We start from the raw sequence: 14327 nt of genomic DNA, 5'->3' as shown, positions 1-14327 counted from the left end.
CCAAAACCAGCCGTTGCCTATTTGTAGGCTACCCAAAAGGCTCTGTGGGTTACCTATTCTATGACCCAACAGAAGGTGTTCTGCAGTCGAAATGCACAATTCTTGGAAACCGATTTCATCCTGGACACCCATCGTCAGGAAATAGTTCTTGATGAGGAGAGCTCAGGAGCAGTGGGAGATGTCCCACAAGTTCCAGGTAGTGATCAACCTAGAAGATCCACTCGGGTATCCAGGCCACCAGTCCGTTATGGTTATGACCAGGATAGTTACCTGGTGGAAACCTTGACTAGTGAGGAGGATCCCGTGACTTATGTGGAAGCTATGTTGGACATAGATTCCCAGAAGTGGGTGGAGGCCATGAGAGCAGAGATGGACTCAATGGAGACCAATGGAGTCTGGACTCTAGTAGATCTGCCCTCCGGGGTAAAAGCAATCGATTGCAATTGGATTTACAAGAGGAAGAAGGGCTCCGATGGTAGGGTTGAGACCTTCAAAGCTCGTCTGGTGGCGAAATGGTACACTCAGAAAGAGGGCATCGACTATGAGGAAGCCTTTTCGCCTGTGGCCATGCTTAAGTCCATTAGGATCCTGCTAGCTGTAGCAGCATACCATGATTATGAGATTTGGCAGATGGATGTCAAAACTGCATTCCTGAATGGAGATCTTATTGAAGATATCTATATGCAGCAGCCGCAGGGCTTCATTGCTGCAGGTCAGGAAAACATGGTATGTAAACTTAATAGATCCATTCATGGATTTAAGCAAGTTTCTAGAAGTTGGAACATCCCTTTTGACTCTGCTGTCAAATCATTTGACTTCAAGTAGAATACGGATGAACCCTGTGTCTATAGGAAGTACAGTGGAGATAAGGTTACCTTCTTGGTTCTGTATGTAGATGACATTCTACTCATTGGGAATGATGTAAGAATGTTAATTACAGTGAAAGTATGGCTTTCACAGCAATTCTCCATGAAAGATCTTGGAGAAGCCTCTTATATACTGGGTCTTCGACTCTATAGAGATAGATCGAAGTGGATAATAGGATTATCCCAATCTGCTTACATTGACAAAATAGTCAAAAGATACAGCATAGAAAACTCCAAGAAAGGAAATGTTCCTTTTAGGCACGGATTCACTCTCTCCAAGAATATGTCTCCCAAGACTTCTGAGGAGATTGATGGCATGAAAGACGTTCCCTATGCCTATGCCTCTGCCGTAGGGAGCATCATGTATGCCATGCTGTGCACTCGTCCTGACATTGCTCAGGCAGTGAGTGTAGTATGCAGATTTCAGGCCAACCCAGGGCAGGAGCACTGGACTGCTGTGAAAAACAAACATAAGTACTTTCGAAGGACAAAAGAGTTTTGTCTAGTATTCGACGGTAGCTCACTACAGATCCAAGGGTATATAGATGCCGATTTCCAATCGGATCCAGATTATAGAAAGTTTACATTTGGATATGTTTTCACAATAGGATCGTTTGCTGTTTGCTGGAAAAGCAGCAAACAGGGGTCCACTGCAGACTCCACGACCGAGGGCGAGTACATTGCCGCAAGTGAGGCTGCCAAAGAAGCCGTGTGGATGAAGAAGTTCGTTCACGAGTTAGGAGTAGTTCCGTCCAGCACATCACCCATCCCGTTGTTGTGTGACAACGGTCACGAGCTCTCGCGACCAACGGTCACGAGCTCTCCCTGGCCTCCATGTTCTTGGGCTACTTGTACGAGCAAATGGACGACACCGTCCAACAAATGATGGACCCGAGCTGCAAGAGGCGGATCAGTTACATCTGTGCACCTTTCCTGTGGATGTTCTTGTGTGAGTGTTTTGACCTTAGCGTCACACCTCATCCACTCCCCCCGATTTGCGCTTCCATCGCAACTATGGTAGGGGACGAGACTAAAGAGCATGTGATCGATGTTTGTAGAGGAAAGAGCTGTCTCCATGCCAACAGGCATAAGCAATTCAAAATGAGTGAGATTGATTTGAAGTTGGCCTCCCTTGAGGGGTTTGTATGGAGGCCGTATACCTGGGTTGTGTGCCACTCAATGCCGTGGAAATCAAACACCTTGAAGATGGTGACCAGCAGTGCGCCGTGGCAATCAAACACCCTGTTGCGGTCGTGGCACGACTCATACTTTTGTCTGGTGTCATCGCATACCTTGATCGCTCTGGGGAAGCCCAATTGGCCGTCTACTATCTAGATAGGGTGCTACAGCAGTTTGGCTATGATGACATGGGTTCTTAGTTTCTGTGGTTCTCGGGGGCAGACGTCTTTTGGATTCCGTGCCATGACTTGGCGTTTCCTAGGTGAGGTGTGGTTAGGCTATGTGAGAGTGGTCTCCTTGAAAGACAAAGGAAGACTAGAAACAGGGAATGAATCGGAGGGTTAGGGCAAGAGGAAGTGAAGAGATGGTTAGATAGGATGAGCAAGGAATCTACTGATTGAGTGGATCAATGGTCGAATGAATAGCTTTCATTATGAGGAGGATCCTCATCTATAGGGAGGGATCCCGAGGTCCTGAAAGGAAGGAGCCAAAAGTGTTCGATTTCAATTGGGAAAGAGAATATTAGATTTGTTGTCGGTCATTAAGGAGCACTACTAGAGTTTCATCACGTGTCTTATGAGATCTCTCAAGGGTTGACTTTCCTTTCACCTGAGGATTCTCATAATCCACGCGTACTACTTCCTTTTGCATCCTACTTAACTGACATGGCGTTGGTGACGTCATCGTAAGACGGGTACTTTCTTTTACTAACCTACGTGGTGCTTATCACACGCGTAACTTAAAGTTCCACGTGCGGTCAATATTTAATTCCGGTTCACGGCAACCCATTGTTTTATAATGATCTTGGGTTCATCGCAAGGTCACGCGCCTTCAAAGTTCATCGCAAGGTCGCGCGCCTTCAAAGTTCATCGCAGAACCATGCATACCTGAGGTTTATCGCAAGGTCGCACACGCCCAAGGTTCACTGCAGAAGTGCGATGAGTCATATGTTCATCGTAGGCGACTGATGAGTTACGGACTCATTGTGAGCGTCCATTTGGTAACGATTTGGTATCTTTTGTGTAGAGTGTCAAACATAAAGTAAAAGGACAAGTATGCCCTCAGTTTCAAACAGACAATAATTTATAAAAACACTCCTAAGATACATCACTCCTCCTCAAGTTGCCTTATATATATATTTATATATTTCCAACTTGTTACAAAGTTCAATGCGTTGAGCACTTGTAAGTCCTTTGGTGAAGACATCTCCCAACTGCTCATTTGAGTTCACATGAGGAATACAGATTTCACCACTCTACAATTTTTCATGAATGAAGTGCTTGCACACCTCAATATGCTTTGTCTTTTCATGCGTAACTTGGTTGTAGTAGTGTTGCTAGCAGCCTTGTTGTCACAATAAAGTGACATAGGATTAGGGACATTAAACCCCAATTCAAAAATGATGTTCTTGGGATATAATTTCTTTGCATCACCATGTGCCATGGTTCTATGCTCAGCCTCAGCACTAGAGCTAGCCACAATTGTTTGTTTTTTACTCCTCGAAGTTACCAAAGTATCTCCAACAAATGTGTGGTAGCCTATTGTGCATCTCCTATCCTCCACTAATCTAGTCCAGTCAGCATCTGTATAGGCTTCCACTCTTAAGTATCTATGCTTAGAGAACAGAATGCCTCTTCTAGGATGTTTCTTTAGACACCTAAGAATCCATTCTGCTTCAACAAGATGTGTGATCCTGGATGAAGACATATATTGACTTAGCATCCTAACCAGTGATTTGAAAAGGCATCTCTAGGTGCTCAAGCGAGGCACATTTTAAGCTATGTGCCTTGCCTAGCACATTTTAAGCTATGTGCTTTAGTGCGAGAACCTACACATTGTGAGCGTAGTGAGATCCTTTTTGCTTGATTCTCATGTCCTTTCTACCTTTTGGGTGGAGGCGACAAACGCTGCTATGTATCTCATTAACATCATTCTGTCTTTTGTTCTTTGTAACCAATCACCTTTTTATTCTCTCTTTCTTTGTTCATCGGACTATTTTATGCTTCATGTCTTTGGTTGTGTTTGCTTTGTGCATCTCCCTCATGAACATACTATGCTCATTGCTAATCAGCTATTTGTGCTTCACAGGGTACGGTTCAGCACATAAATGTTTTCTTTGCTATGATTCTAAAGTTTGTTGTCTTCGCACGTCTCCTTGAGAATTTGTCCTTCTTTGAACATATTGTTAAATTACTTGCATCACCATTTTCTATTTTGCATAACTTCACCTTTACAAGTGATTCTGGATCTATATTATTGCCTCGACAAGTCTACTTCAGGAAGGTTGTCCACTAAGTAGCAGTTGGGGGAGGAGGTTCTGTTTGAGGATGTAGAAGGCTCGGGTTTGACGGGGGGAGGAGGGAGTTCTCTTCTGTTTTGCTCCTTCAAGCTGCAGTGCATCTTCTCAGAGTTTCAAGTTTTTGGGTTTTGTTTTATGTTTCTTTTGGGGTGTTTGGTTTAGTAAGAGTTTTGTGTGGTAGATGTGATGGATTTGGGTGTAAAGTTTTCAAGAAAGTGTTTAGGAGTTTTTTGGTTCTTAGTTGTGCTTGGAGGTGTTCCCTCAACACCTCTCTAGGTTGTATTCACTTTTCTTTTAATGAATTTTCTTTTTACTATAAAAAAATCATCAATTCCGGTGTCTACTCTTCTGTCATCCACAAAATCCATTCCATCCACATCTTCACTTCACGTAAGTAACCCTTCACCTCCTACTCCTACTCCTTTATGTCATTCTTCTAGAGTCTCTTGTCCTCCTGACTGCTATGGATTTCCTGCAACCCATAGCTCTTTTTCTGCTATGTTGTCTTCCACAGATATTCCAAAATCTTACCAACAAGCTGTAACAATCAAACATTGGAAAGATGCCATGGCCAGACTTTACTGGAGAATGATTCTTGGGAACTTGTTCCTCCTCTGCCAGATGCTTCCATCATTGGTAACCATTGGGTATACTCTGTTAAGCTGAATTCTGAATGCAGTTTCGATGGATATAAATGCTTATAAAAAAGTTTCGATAGATATAAAGCTCACCATGTTGTGTAGGGGTTTAAACAAGAACATGATATTTACTATGAGGAGACTTTGCCCCAGTTGCCATGATGACTACTTTTAGACTTATTCTTGCCATTGCTGTTGTTAAGCAGTGAACTGTTCACCAAATGGATGTAAACAATGCCTTTTTTCATGGGCATCTCCATGAGACAGTGCATATGAAACCTCCTCTAGGGTACTATGATGATCCTAAGTTAGTCTGCAAACATAAGTTGTTATATTGGCTCAAGCAAGCCCCACAAGCTTGGTTTGGGAGATTCCATGGGTTTGTAATAGAAGCTAGATTTTGGCAGAGTTCTTTAGATTATTCCCTTTTCATTCTCAAGCATCCTTAGGGCTTGACTCTTCTTTTGGTGTATGTGGATGACATACTTATCATCGGCGATGACTTGGAAGAGATCAAGCAGTTGAAGCAACTTCTATCTTGATCTTGTGACCTACTTTCTTGGCCTTGAAGCCACTTAGAGTCTTCAAGGATACTTTGTCAATTAGCAGAAATATGCTAGTGATTTGATCAATATAGCTAATGTTACTAATTCTAAGCAGGTTGACACTTCCTTGGAACTCAACTTGAAGCTTAGGAAGGATGATGGACAGATTCCATCCCCCCTCCCCCCCCCAATGCCACCCTATATTGTTAGCATCTTCGTAGCCTTATTTATTTCACCATGACCAAGTCGGACATACCCTATTTTGTGTCTACTACTCGGAAACCTCATTCCTTCACAGTTCTTTGGATTATCTGATATGTCAGAGGGATGTTATCTCATAGCCTTTTCTTCTCATCTACTCAGTTGATTGTCTATGCTGTTGCTGTCTGGGTTGGATGTCTAGGCACCAGGTGGTCCACCACTGGATGGTGTGCTTTTCTGGGTGATTCTCTCATTTCTTGAAAGTGCAAGAAGCAATAGACAATTTTCACGTCTTCTACTGAATATGCTTCTGTAAGCGGGAAGTGGACTATCTTGGTGTACTCATCCTAAGATGGATGTAAGTTTGTGCAAGCGTGGTATGTATAACCTTTATGCTTAGCTTGAAAGGGAGTTTTGAGTGGTGATAATTCAATGGCAATTGTGTCCTTTCCTTTTTTTACTAATGGAGGGCGTAATTATACCTGTATTAGTATAAAACCTAATGAGAAGGTTACCTCTTCTTTCTTTCTCTTCTTCCTCTCTAACATTCATTGTTATACTAAGAATTTACAAGTCTAAGCTGTGTAGACAGGTAGCTCCCTTGTATGGAAATGCGAGTCCATTTTGTTATGCCTTACTTGAATTTCTATTGATTATCATTTCACTTCATGATGGTTTCTTCACAAGTGTTCCTTGCTTTTACTTGATTTCAGTCTTACACTATAGGTTTATCTTTGAACAGTGTCACAACAACTCGTTCTCGGATAGAAACCTCGATTCCTCGCAAGCATGGTCCTGCAGTTGCTGGTTATGAGACAGTATGTTGCTAAATTATTTCAGGTTCCATGTTTTCTTATGTTTTCTTATATCGTAATGGGGAAAAGAGAAACTAATTTCTCCAAGGTTCTGATAATTTAAGCCTATTTTAAATTATATTTTTAATTCTTTTAACAGGCTTTGAATAAGTTCTTTGAGAATGTTTTACAGGTGAGTTTAATCTAAGTTCTCACTATAAGTTCTTATCACACTCTTAAAGTTGGGCTTCATATCATACTAACTTCAAGTTCAGTCATAGCTACAGTTTCCTGGAACCTGACAAGCTATGCATTTGTCTCTTAGGCGTTTATAAAGCATGTTGATTTCAAAGTTGTTCGCTGTGCTGTTATTGCAAGTCCAGGCTTCACAAAGGTGTGTGTAGCTTCTTCACTTAGTTTTTGGTGGGAAATGTCATCAATTTTCTGTTATATTATGTACACAATTACATGCACACATAAATGCCAGCTGAGGTATAACATGAGCCAAACAGTACCACATAGCAGGCAAGATGAGTGTTAACATGCTCCTGCACTACATATATGTGGATGTTTGTTTGGCTAAAAGTTGTTTAAGATGTTATGTTGATGGGTTGTACTTATAAGCCATAAATGCCTTCTGAAAATTTCCTGGATTCTGAATAAACAGTTACTTTGCTTTTCCTTTTCTCTTTTTTTTTATCTTCTTTTGTGGGGGTTCTGAAAATTGAGTGTTCTTCATATTAGGACATATTTCCCTCCAGAATTCCTTTTTTGGCATCAGAGCAAACCACAACCTTCATTGGTGATTTCTAGTGGCTAAAATAGGTTTCGTACAAGTGCTCATCTCTTTAGCTGCCCACTTTGAATGGCCCCTGTTGCAGCTTGATGTCAAAAATGCTTTTCTACATGCTAATCTTCAAGAGGTGTAATGGAGCAACCTCCTGGGTATGTTGGTTGCTCAGGGGGAGTCGGGGAAGGTGTGCTGATTGAGGAAGGCTATCTATGGGCTTAAGAAGTCATCACGAGCATAGTTTTCAAGGCACGCCTAGGGGGGTGCCTAGGCGACAAGGTGCCCTTGGAGGCTTGCCTCGCCTAATTGCCAAGCAATTTTGTACTTTCTATTATAAAATACTTTTTTATTCTTTATTTTTCGGGATTATAATTATAAAATTGATATTATTAAACTAAAATGTTTGTGTGCTTATATACTAATTTTTTTACTATTTTCTTATTTGTTAGGTTTAATCAACACAAACATTGCTAAATGTTGTATTGAACCCTCAAAGACTTCAAAACCTGAACCAATAAGGTAGAACTTAAAAATTTGTCTAATCAACACATTTTCTTCTTCCATATCTTCTTCTTCTTCTTCCTCTTCTTTTCTTCAACTTTTTCTTCCATATCTTCTACTTTTTCTTTTCTTCTTTTCCTATAACAAAAATAAGGGTTCAGCCCCTATGTTTTTTCAATTTTATTTTCTTTCTTCTTTTTCTTCTCATGAATATGTTGATTATCTATACTTTAACATGAATTTTATACTTTTCTTATGAAAACTATGAATAATTATTAAGGAAATATGGTTATGGTACCTAGGGAGCTACCCTAGGATCTATGCTTTTCACATAAAAAAGTCCATTGCCTAGGCGACAAGGCGACAAGGCGCCCTGTAGAGAACACTAATGCGGTCCTCACTGTGTTTGTAGGTCAGCAATTAGTTATGATTAGGATTAGTCTATTAGTTATGATTAGGATTACTATTTCAGCTTTATCTTATCTTGCCATGTAAGCAATTCAGTCCTTTTACAATTATGACACTATGCATATGTATTTAAGAGTGGGGCGGCTGTTTCTAATACAACCACTCTCTCTTTTCTTAGAAATCTCTCTTGAGCTCTCTCTATCCTTCTCTCTTCTCCTCTTTTTTCTTCTTCTCTTTTTAGTTTCTGTTGAAAACCTAAGACTAGTTGCAATCTTGTACGACTACTTGGTATCAGAGCACTCGATCTAGGGTTTCTCATGTGGAATTAATTCAGCCGACCACATGAGAATTATTTAGGGTTGGAAGTTTAGAAAGATTTTTCATTCGGCTGATTCTTGGAGATTACAAGAAGTCTTCAGCAACTGTCCAAGGATTGGAGAATGCTCCTTGTAATCAGGAAGAATCAGAGAAGAATTAAGTGATCAAGGTTAGTGCCGATCAGATTTTTTCTGGTTCTTTGATCAAGATTGAAGTTTTCAAAGAGGATTTTCTCAAGATCAGTTTGTTTTCAGAATTTTCTGGGGTTGATCAGATTCAAGATCAGTTTTTTGAGCAAGACTGAAGGTGGCGATCAGAATTTCAGGAAGACTTTTGGATCAAGATCATTTTTTTCAGAAATTTCTGGGTAAGATTTTATTCCTTCTTGAGGTTGGCAGCAAAGATAGCTTAATCTGAGAGGTACAGCTATAAAAAAATTATCTTTTTTCTGATTTAGGGTTTTAAGAGAAAACCCTGAAATCCAGGACTGTTACTGTGTCCGGATAAATTGGCTGGTATCGGATTTCTGTTCTCTGTTCTCTGTTTAGGAGTTCTGTTCTCTGTATTCAAAGACCTTGTACTGCTGAATCTTATTTCTGTCCCTAGGCCGACTGATATTAGAACCAGCAGGCTGACTGATACAGTGATTTAAGTTTGTTTCTGTTCTCTGTTTCAAAAACCTAGTACTGCTGAATCTGATTTCTGTTTCTAGGCCAACTGTTATTAGTTTCCAGAATCAGTAGGCTGACTAATACAGTGATACAGTGAATTGAAAGTGTTTTTAATTACTAAATCTGAATTCTGCTTCTAGACCTACTGTTATTAGTTTCAGACCCAGTAGGCCGATTGTTACAGTAATTAGAAGGTGTTTTTTGATTAACCCCTAACCAAGAATGGAGTTTAAGAGCCAAGGGGAGGGTGTTTTTGGGATTGGTTCAGGTAACATGACTGAGAACACTTTTTAGATTACAACTGTTAAGTTTGATGGATCAAACTATTTAGAATGGGCCCAATCAGCTATGATGGCCATTGGGGGGTAGAGGAAAATTGAACTATTTGTTGGGGGATATGAAGGAACCAACTAAGGAGGATCCCACTTATGCTAAGTGGATTCAGGAAAATTATTTGGTGATGACATTGCCGTGCAACTTTATGCAGCCACACATCAGCCGAAACTACTTATAGGCAAAAACATCTAAGGAAATATGAAATGTTGTGAAAGAAACCTACTCTCAGCCCCTTAATGTTGCTTGGGCTTATGAGCTGAAATGTGAGGTTAAAAATCTCAAGCAAAGAGAGAAATAGGTTTCTATTTTTCAACCTTGAAATCCCTGTGGCATGAAATTGACCACCTTGAAACAATTGAATGGGAGAGTCAGAAGGATGCACAAACTTATAGAAAGTAGGTTGAAACTAATAGTGTTTGAGTTCTTGGCTGGTCTAAATTTTGAATACGATATTAAGAGACAACAATTATTGTCAAGAGACAGTGTAACTCTATCCCAGGCCTATTCCCTAGTGCACAGTGAAGAGGCTAGGATAAAAGTTATGCTACAACAATAGCCTTTCGAATCATCCCTAACAGCAATTAAGCCCAAATTTGGGGGTGATAAGGAAAGAGATATGAAGAAGGAAGCTAAGAAGGACCTAGTATGTGAGCATTGCAAGAAACCTAAACATACTAAAGACACTTGTTGGAAGTTGCATCCACATCTAGTTTTAGCAAAACTTAGAAACCAAAAGGGGAATGCAAATATGGCTGTTAACACCTGATAGTACAACATCATTTGGCACAAGAGGCACTCCTCTAGACACCCTAGCTGCTGTTCGAGCTGCTCTAACTCAGTTGGAAAATGAAGTTGGTAATTCAGCTCCACCTCCTTAGACACCATCAACACCTCCTACCTCAGCTTTTGCTCATTCAGGTAATCGGGCCTCAACTCACCATGCCTCAGTACAGGTAATATAGAACATTCTTGGATAATAGATTCAGGAGCATCTGACCATATGACTGGCTTGCCATCAGTGTTTACTACCTATCATTTATCTTCCGACAGAGACAAAGTGTCCATTGCTAATGGCTCCCTCGTTCTTATTTTTGGCAAGGGAGACATCAAGTTGTCTAATGCCATTTCCTCATCTTCGGTTTTGCATGTTCCTAAACTTAGTACTAACTTGCTTTCAGTTAGTAGCATTACAAAAAGCCAGAATTGTTCAGTAACCTTTTTTCCTGATCGATGTGTTTTTTGGGATCTGGAGACAAGGAAGGTGATTGGGGAAGATCGTGAAACTAAGAGGTATTTTGTTTCTCAGTCTGTTGATCAGGTTATGCTTTGGCATAATAGGATGGGTCATTTATCTTTTCGGGCTTTGAAGAGTTTGTTTCCTAGTTTATTTTAATCTATTCAGATATCTAGTTTAAAATGAGAGAGTTGTGAGCTTGCAAAACACTGTAGGACAACCTATTCATTGAGTAATAACAGAAGCAATATTCCCTTTGAAATTGTTCATACTAATGTTTGGGGACCTTATCATATTACTACCATGGGGGCTACAGATATTTTCGGTTGTTTGTTGATGATTATACTCGTTTTTCTTGGGTTTACCTTATGCGTTCTCGAGATGAGGTTCCAACATTGACCCGAACCTTTCATTAGATGATTATAACCCAATTTGGGGTCAAAATCAAAATTTTTAGATCCGATAGTGCGAAAGAATATTTTGCAAACCCATTAGCCTCCTATTTGCTTGACCATGAGATTATCCATCAGAGTACCTGTCCTCATACACCGTAGTAGAATGGGGTTGCTGAAAGAAAGAATAGACACATATTAGAGGTGGCTAGAAGCATTATGTTTACCTTCAATGTGCCTATACATTTCTGGGGTGATGCTATTCTTATAGTAGTATATCTCATCAATCGGATTCCTTCACGGGTTCTTGACATGAAGCCTTCATTTACCCTTTTATATCTTGATAAAGAGTTGTTTACCATTCTCCTTAAAACCTTTGGTTGTACTTGCTTTGTTCAGATTCTTAGCCCTCATCGTTCCAAATTTGATCCTAAGGCCTCAAAACGTATTTTCCTTGGTTATGCATAAACTCAAAAGGAATATTGCTGCAATGAACCCACTTCTGGGAGGAGATTTGTCTCTATGGATGTCACTTTCTTTGAGGATGTACCCTATTATCCAAGGATTTCTCCTCAGGGGGAGAGTAGTGAGGTTGGGATTAAATCATCAGAAGTTCCTTTATTTGTCCCATTTAGTGAAGAAGGGTGTAATGGGGAGGGTTGTCAGAGGTACAGGGATGTGAGAGTCTATCACAGACAGTGGAGGCAGGTTGATTTTAGTCATCTGCAGTCCAGGCTAGTCACAGTTCCTTTTGCAGATCCAGATCCAGGTACCACAGTCTCTTCACCAGATATTATAGATGAGACACCTTCCACCATTGAGCCTTCACCTTCGTTGGATGACTTTGACCTTCCCATAGCAGTCCGTAAAGGCAAATGTTGTTGCACCACATCCACAACTCACTGCATTTCCCAATTCTTGTCCTATGATCATTTGTCTCCCTCCTACAAGTCTTTTCTTGCATCAATTGCTGATATTCCCATTCCCGGAACAGTACAGGAAGCCTTGTCAGTTCCTGAGTGGAAAGATGCAATATAAGTAGAAATGGATGCCCTCATCAGAAACAATACCTTGGAGATAGTTGATTAGTCTAAAGGGAAGAAATCGTTTGGATGTAGATGGGTGTTCACTGTGAAACATAATGCTGATAGTTCCGTTGAAAGGTACAAGGCCCGATTAGTTGCAAAGGGATTTACTTAGACATATGGTATTGACTACTTGGAAACTTTTGCACCAGTAGCAAAGATGACCACTATCAGTCCTATTATCTCTTGTAGCCAGTTACTCTTGGCCGTTGTATCAGATGGACATTAAAAATGCTTTCCTTAATGGAGACTTGTAGGAAGAAGTTTACATGCAGTTGCCTCCTGGATTTTATGGTACAGAGATAGGAAAGAAGGTTTGTCGGTTGAACAAAGCCTTGTATGGACTAAAACAGTCCCCCAGAGCTTGGTTTGATAGATTCAAACAAGCCCTTGAAAGGTTCGGATATGTGTAGGCCCAATCAGACCACACCTTGTTTATTAAGAGAGTGGATTCTTCCTTAACCTTGCTTCCTGTATATGTGGATGATATTGTAGTAACAGGGAGTGATAATAGTGAGATTGAGTCCCTTAAGCAACTCCTTCATCAAGAGTTTGAGGTGAAAGATCTGGGAGAACTATGATACTTCTTGGGCATTGAGGTAGCTAGGTCCAAGTATGGGATGTTTGTTTCTCAAAGAAAGTATGTTCTTAACCTGTTGGAAGAAACTAGAAAGTTGGGTGTTAAGCCTGTTGACACACTATTGAACAGAGCCACAAGATCAGTGTAGAGGGTGGAGAGCCTCTTGAAGATAAAGCTATGTTCCAACGGTTAGTTGGAAAACTTCTCTTTGTCTCACACGACTCGGCATCAATTATGCTGTCAGTGTTGTTAGTCAGTATATGCACTCTCCTAGAACTACTCACCTCCTTGCAGTTGAGAGGATATTGGCATATTTGAAGAGGTCCCCAGGTAGAGGCATTTTGTTCAAGAATAATGATCACATGAAGGTAGAAGCTTACACAGATGCTGATTGGGCTAGGTGTGTTGATGATAGAAGATCTACCTCTGGATATTGTGCTTTTGTAGGAGGTAATCTTATCTCTTGGAGGAGTAAGAAACAAAATGTTGTTTCTTGTTCCAGTGTTGAAGCTGAATATAGGTCCATGGCAAATGGTGTGGCTGAGATTCTATGGTTGAGATTATTATTTGAGGAGGTGGGTATTGTTTATGAGAAGCCCTTAGTGTTGTACTGTGATAATCAGGCTTCCATTAATATAGCCCATAATCCGGTACAATATGACAGAACTAAGCATATTGAAGTAGATTGGCATTTTATCAAAGAATGGGTTACATCTTAAGAAGTATACCTTCCGTACATCACCTCCGACATGCTGCTTGCGGACCTTTTCACCAAGGCTGTTTCAAGGAAGAAGTTAGAGGCAGATCTATGCAAGTTGGGAATGACAAACATCTATTCCCAACTTTAGGGGGAGTGTAGAGAACACTAATGTGGACCCCACCAATGTGGTCCCCACTATGTTCGTATGTCAGCAATTAGTTATGAGTAGGATTAGTCTATTAGTTATGATTAGGATTAGTATTTCAGCTTTATCTTATCTTATCTTATCTTGCCATGTAAGCAATGCAGTCCTTTTACAATTATGACACTATGTACATAAATTTAAGAGTGGGGCGGCTGTTTCTACTACAACCACTCTCTCTTTTCTCAGAAATCTCTCTCGAGCTCTCTCTCTCCTTCTCTCTTCTCCTCTGTTTTCCTCTTCTCTTTTTAGTTTCTGTTCAAAATCTTAGACTAGTTCCAATCTTGTATGACTATTCGCCCCTTGTTGCCTAGCCTCGCCTTGGCGCCTTGAAAACTATGACCACGAGCATGGTTTGGTCGTTTTAGCAGTGTGATGGAAGATTTTGGCTTGAAGCAGTGCAATGTTGATCATTTTGTGTTTAGCAGGGATTCTTCATCTGGGAAAATCATATTGACAGTGTATGTTGATGATATTGTTCTTATTGGCAATGATTCACATGGAATTAGTGAGCTCAAATAGTTCTAAGAACAACACTTTCAAAGTAAAGATCTAGGAACCTTGAAGTACTTTCTTGCAATTGAGGTT

At 40.4% G+C, this 14327-nt stretch overlaps 1 protein-coding gene across 1 annotated transcript in view; it reads left to right on the top strand.

Moving 5' to 3' along the window:
* PEL1 (Eukaryotic release factor 1 (eRF1) family protein) overlaps positions 1-14327 on the top strand; it is a 79192-nt gene that overhangs the window by 36750 nt on the left and 28115 nt on the right. Inside the window, exons 8-10 of the mRNA XM_010248075.3 lie at positions 6471-6546; positions 6683-6715; positions 6848-6916. Of these exons, the coding sequence (XP_010246377.1) occupies positions 6471-6546; positions 6683-6715; positions 6848-6916 (178 nt within the window). The remainder of the gene's footprint in view (positions 1-6470; positions 6547-6682; positions 6716-6847; positions 6917-14327) is intronic.

The sequence above is a fragment of the Nelumbo nucifera genome, chromosome 3 (genome assembly GCF_055504915.1).
Source record: "Nelumbo nucifera cultivar China Antique chromosome 3, China Antique-T2T, whole genome shotgun sequence".
Lineage (NCBI taxonomy): Eukaryota > Viridiplantae > Streptophyta > Magnoliopsida > Proteales > Nelumbonaceae > Nelumbo > Nelumbo nucifera.
Note: the sequence above shows the minus strand (reverse complement) of the source record. Positions and strands in the feature narration are given on the sequence as shown.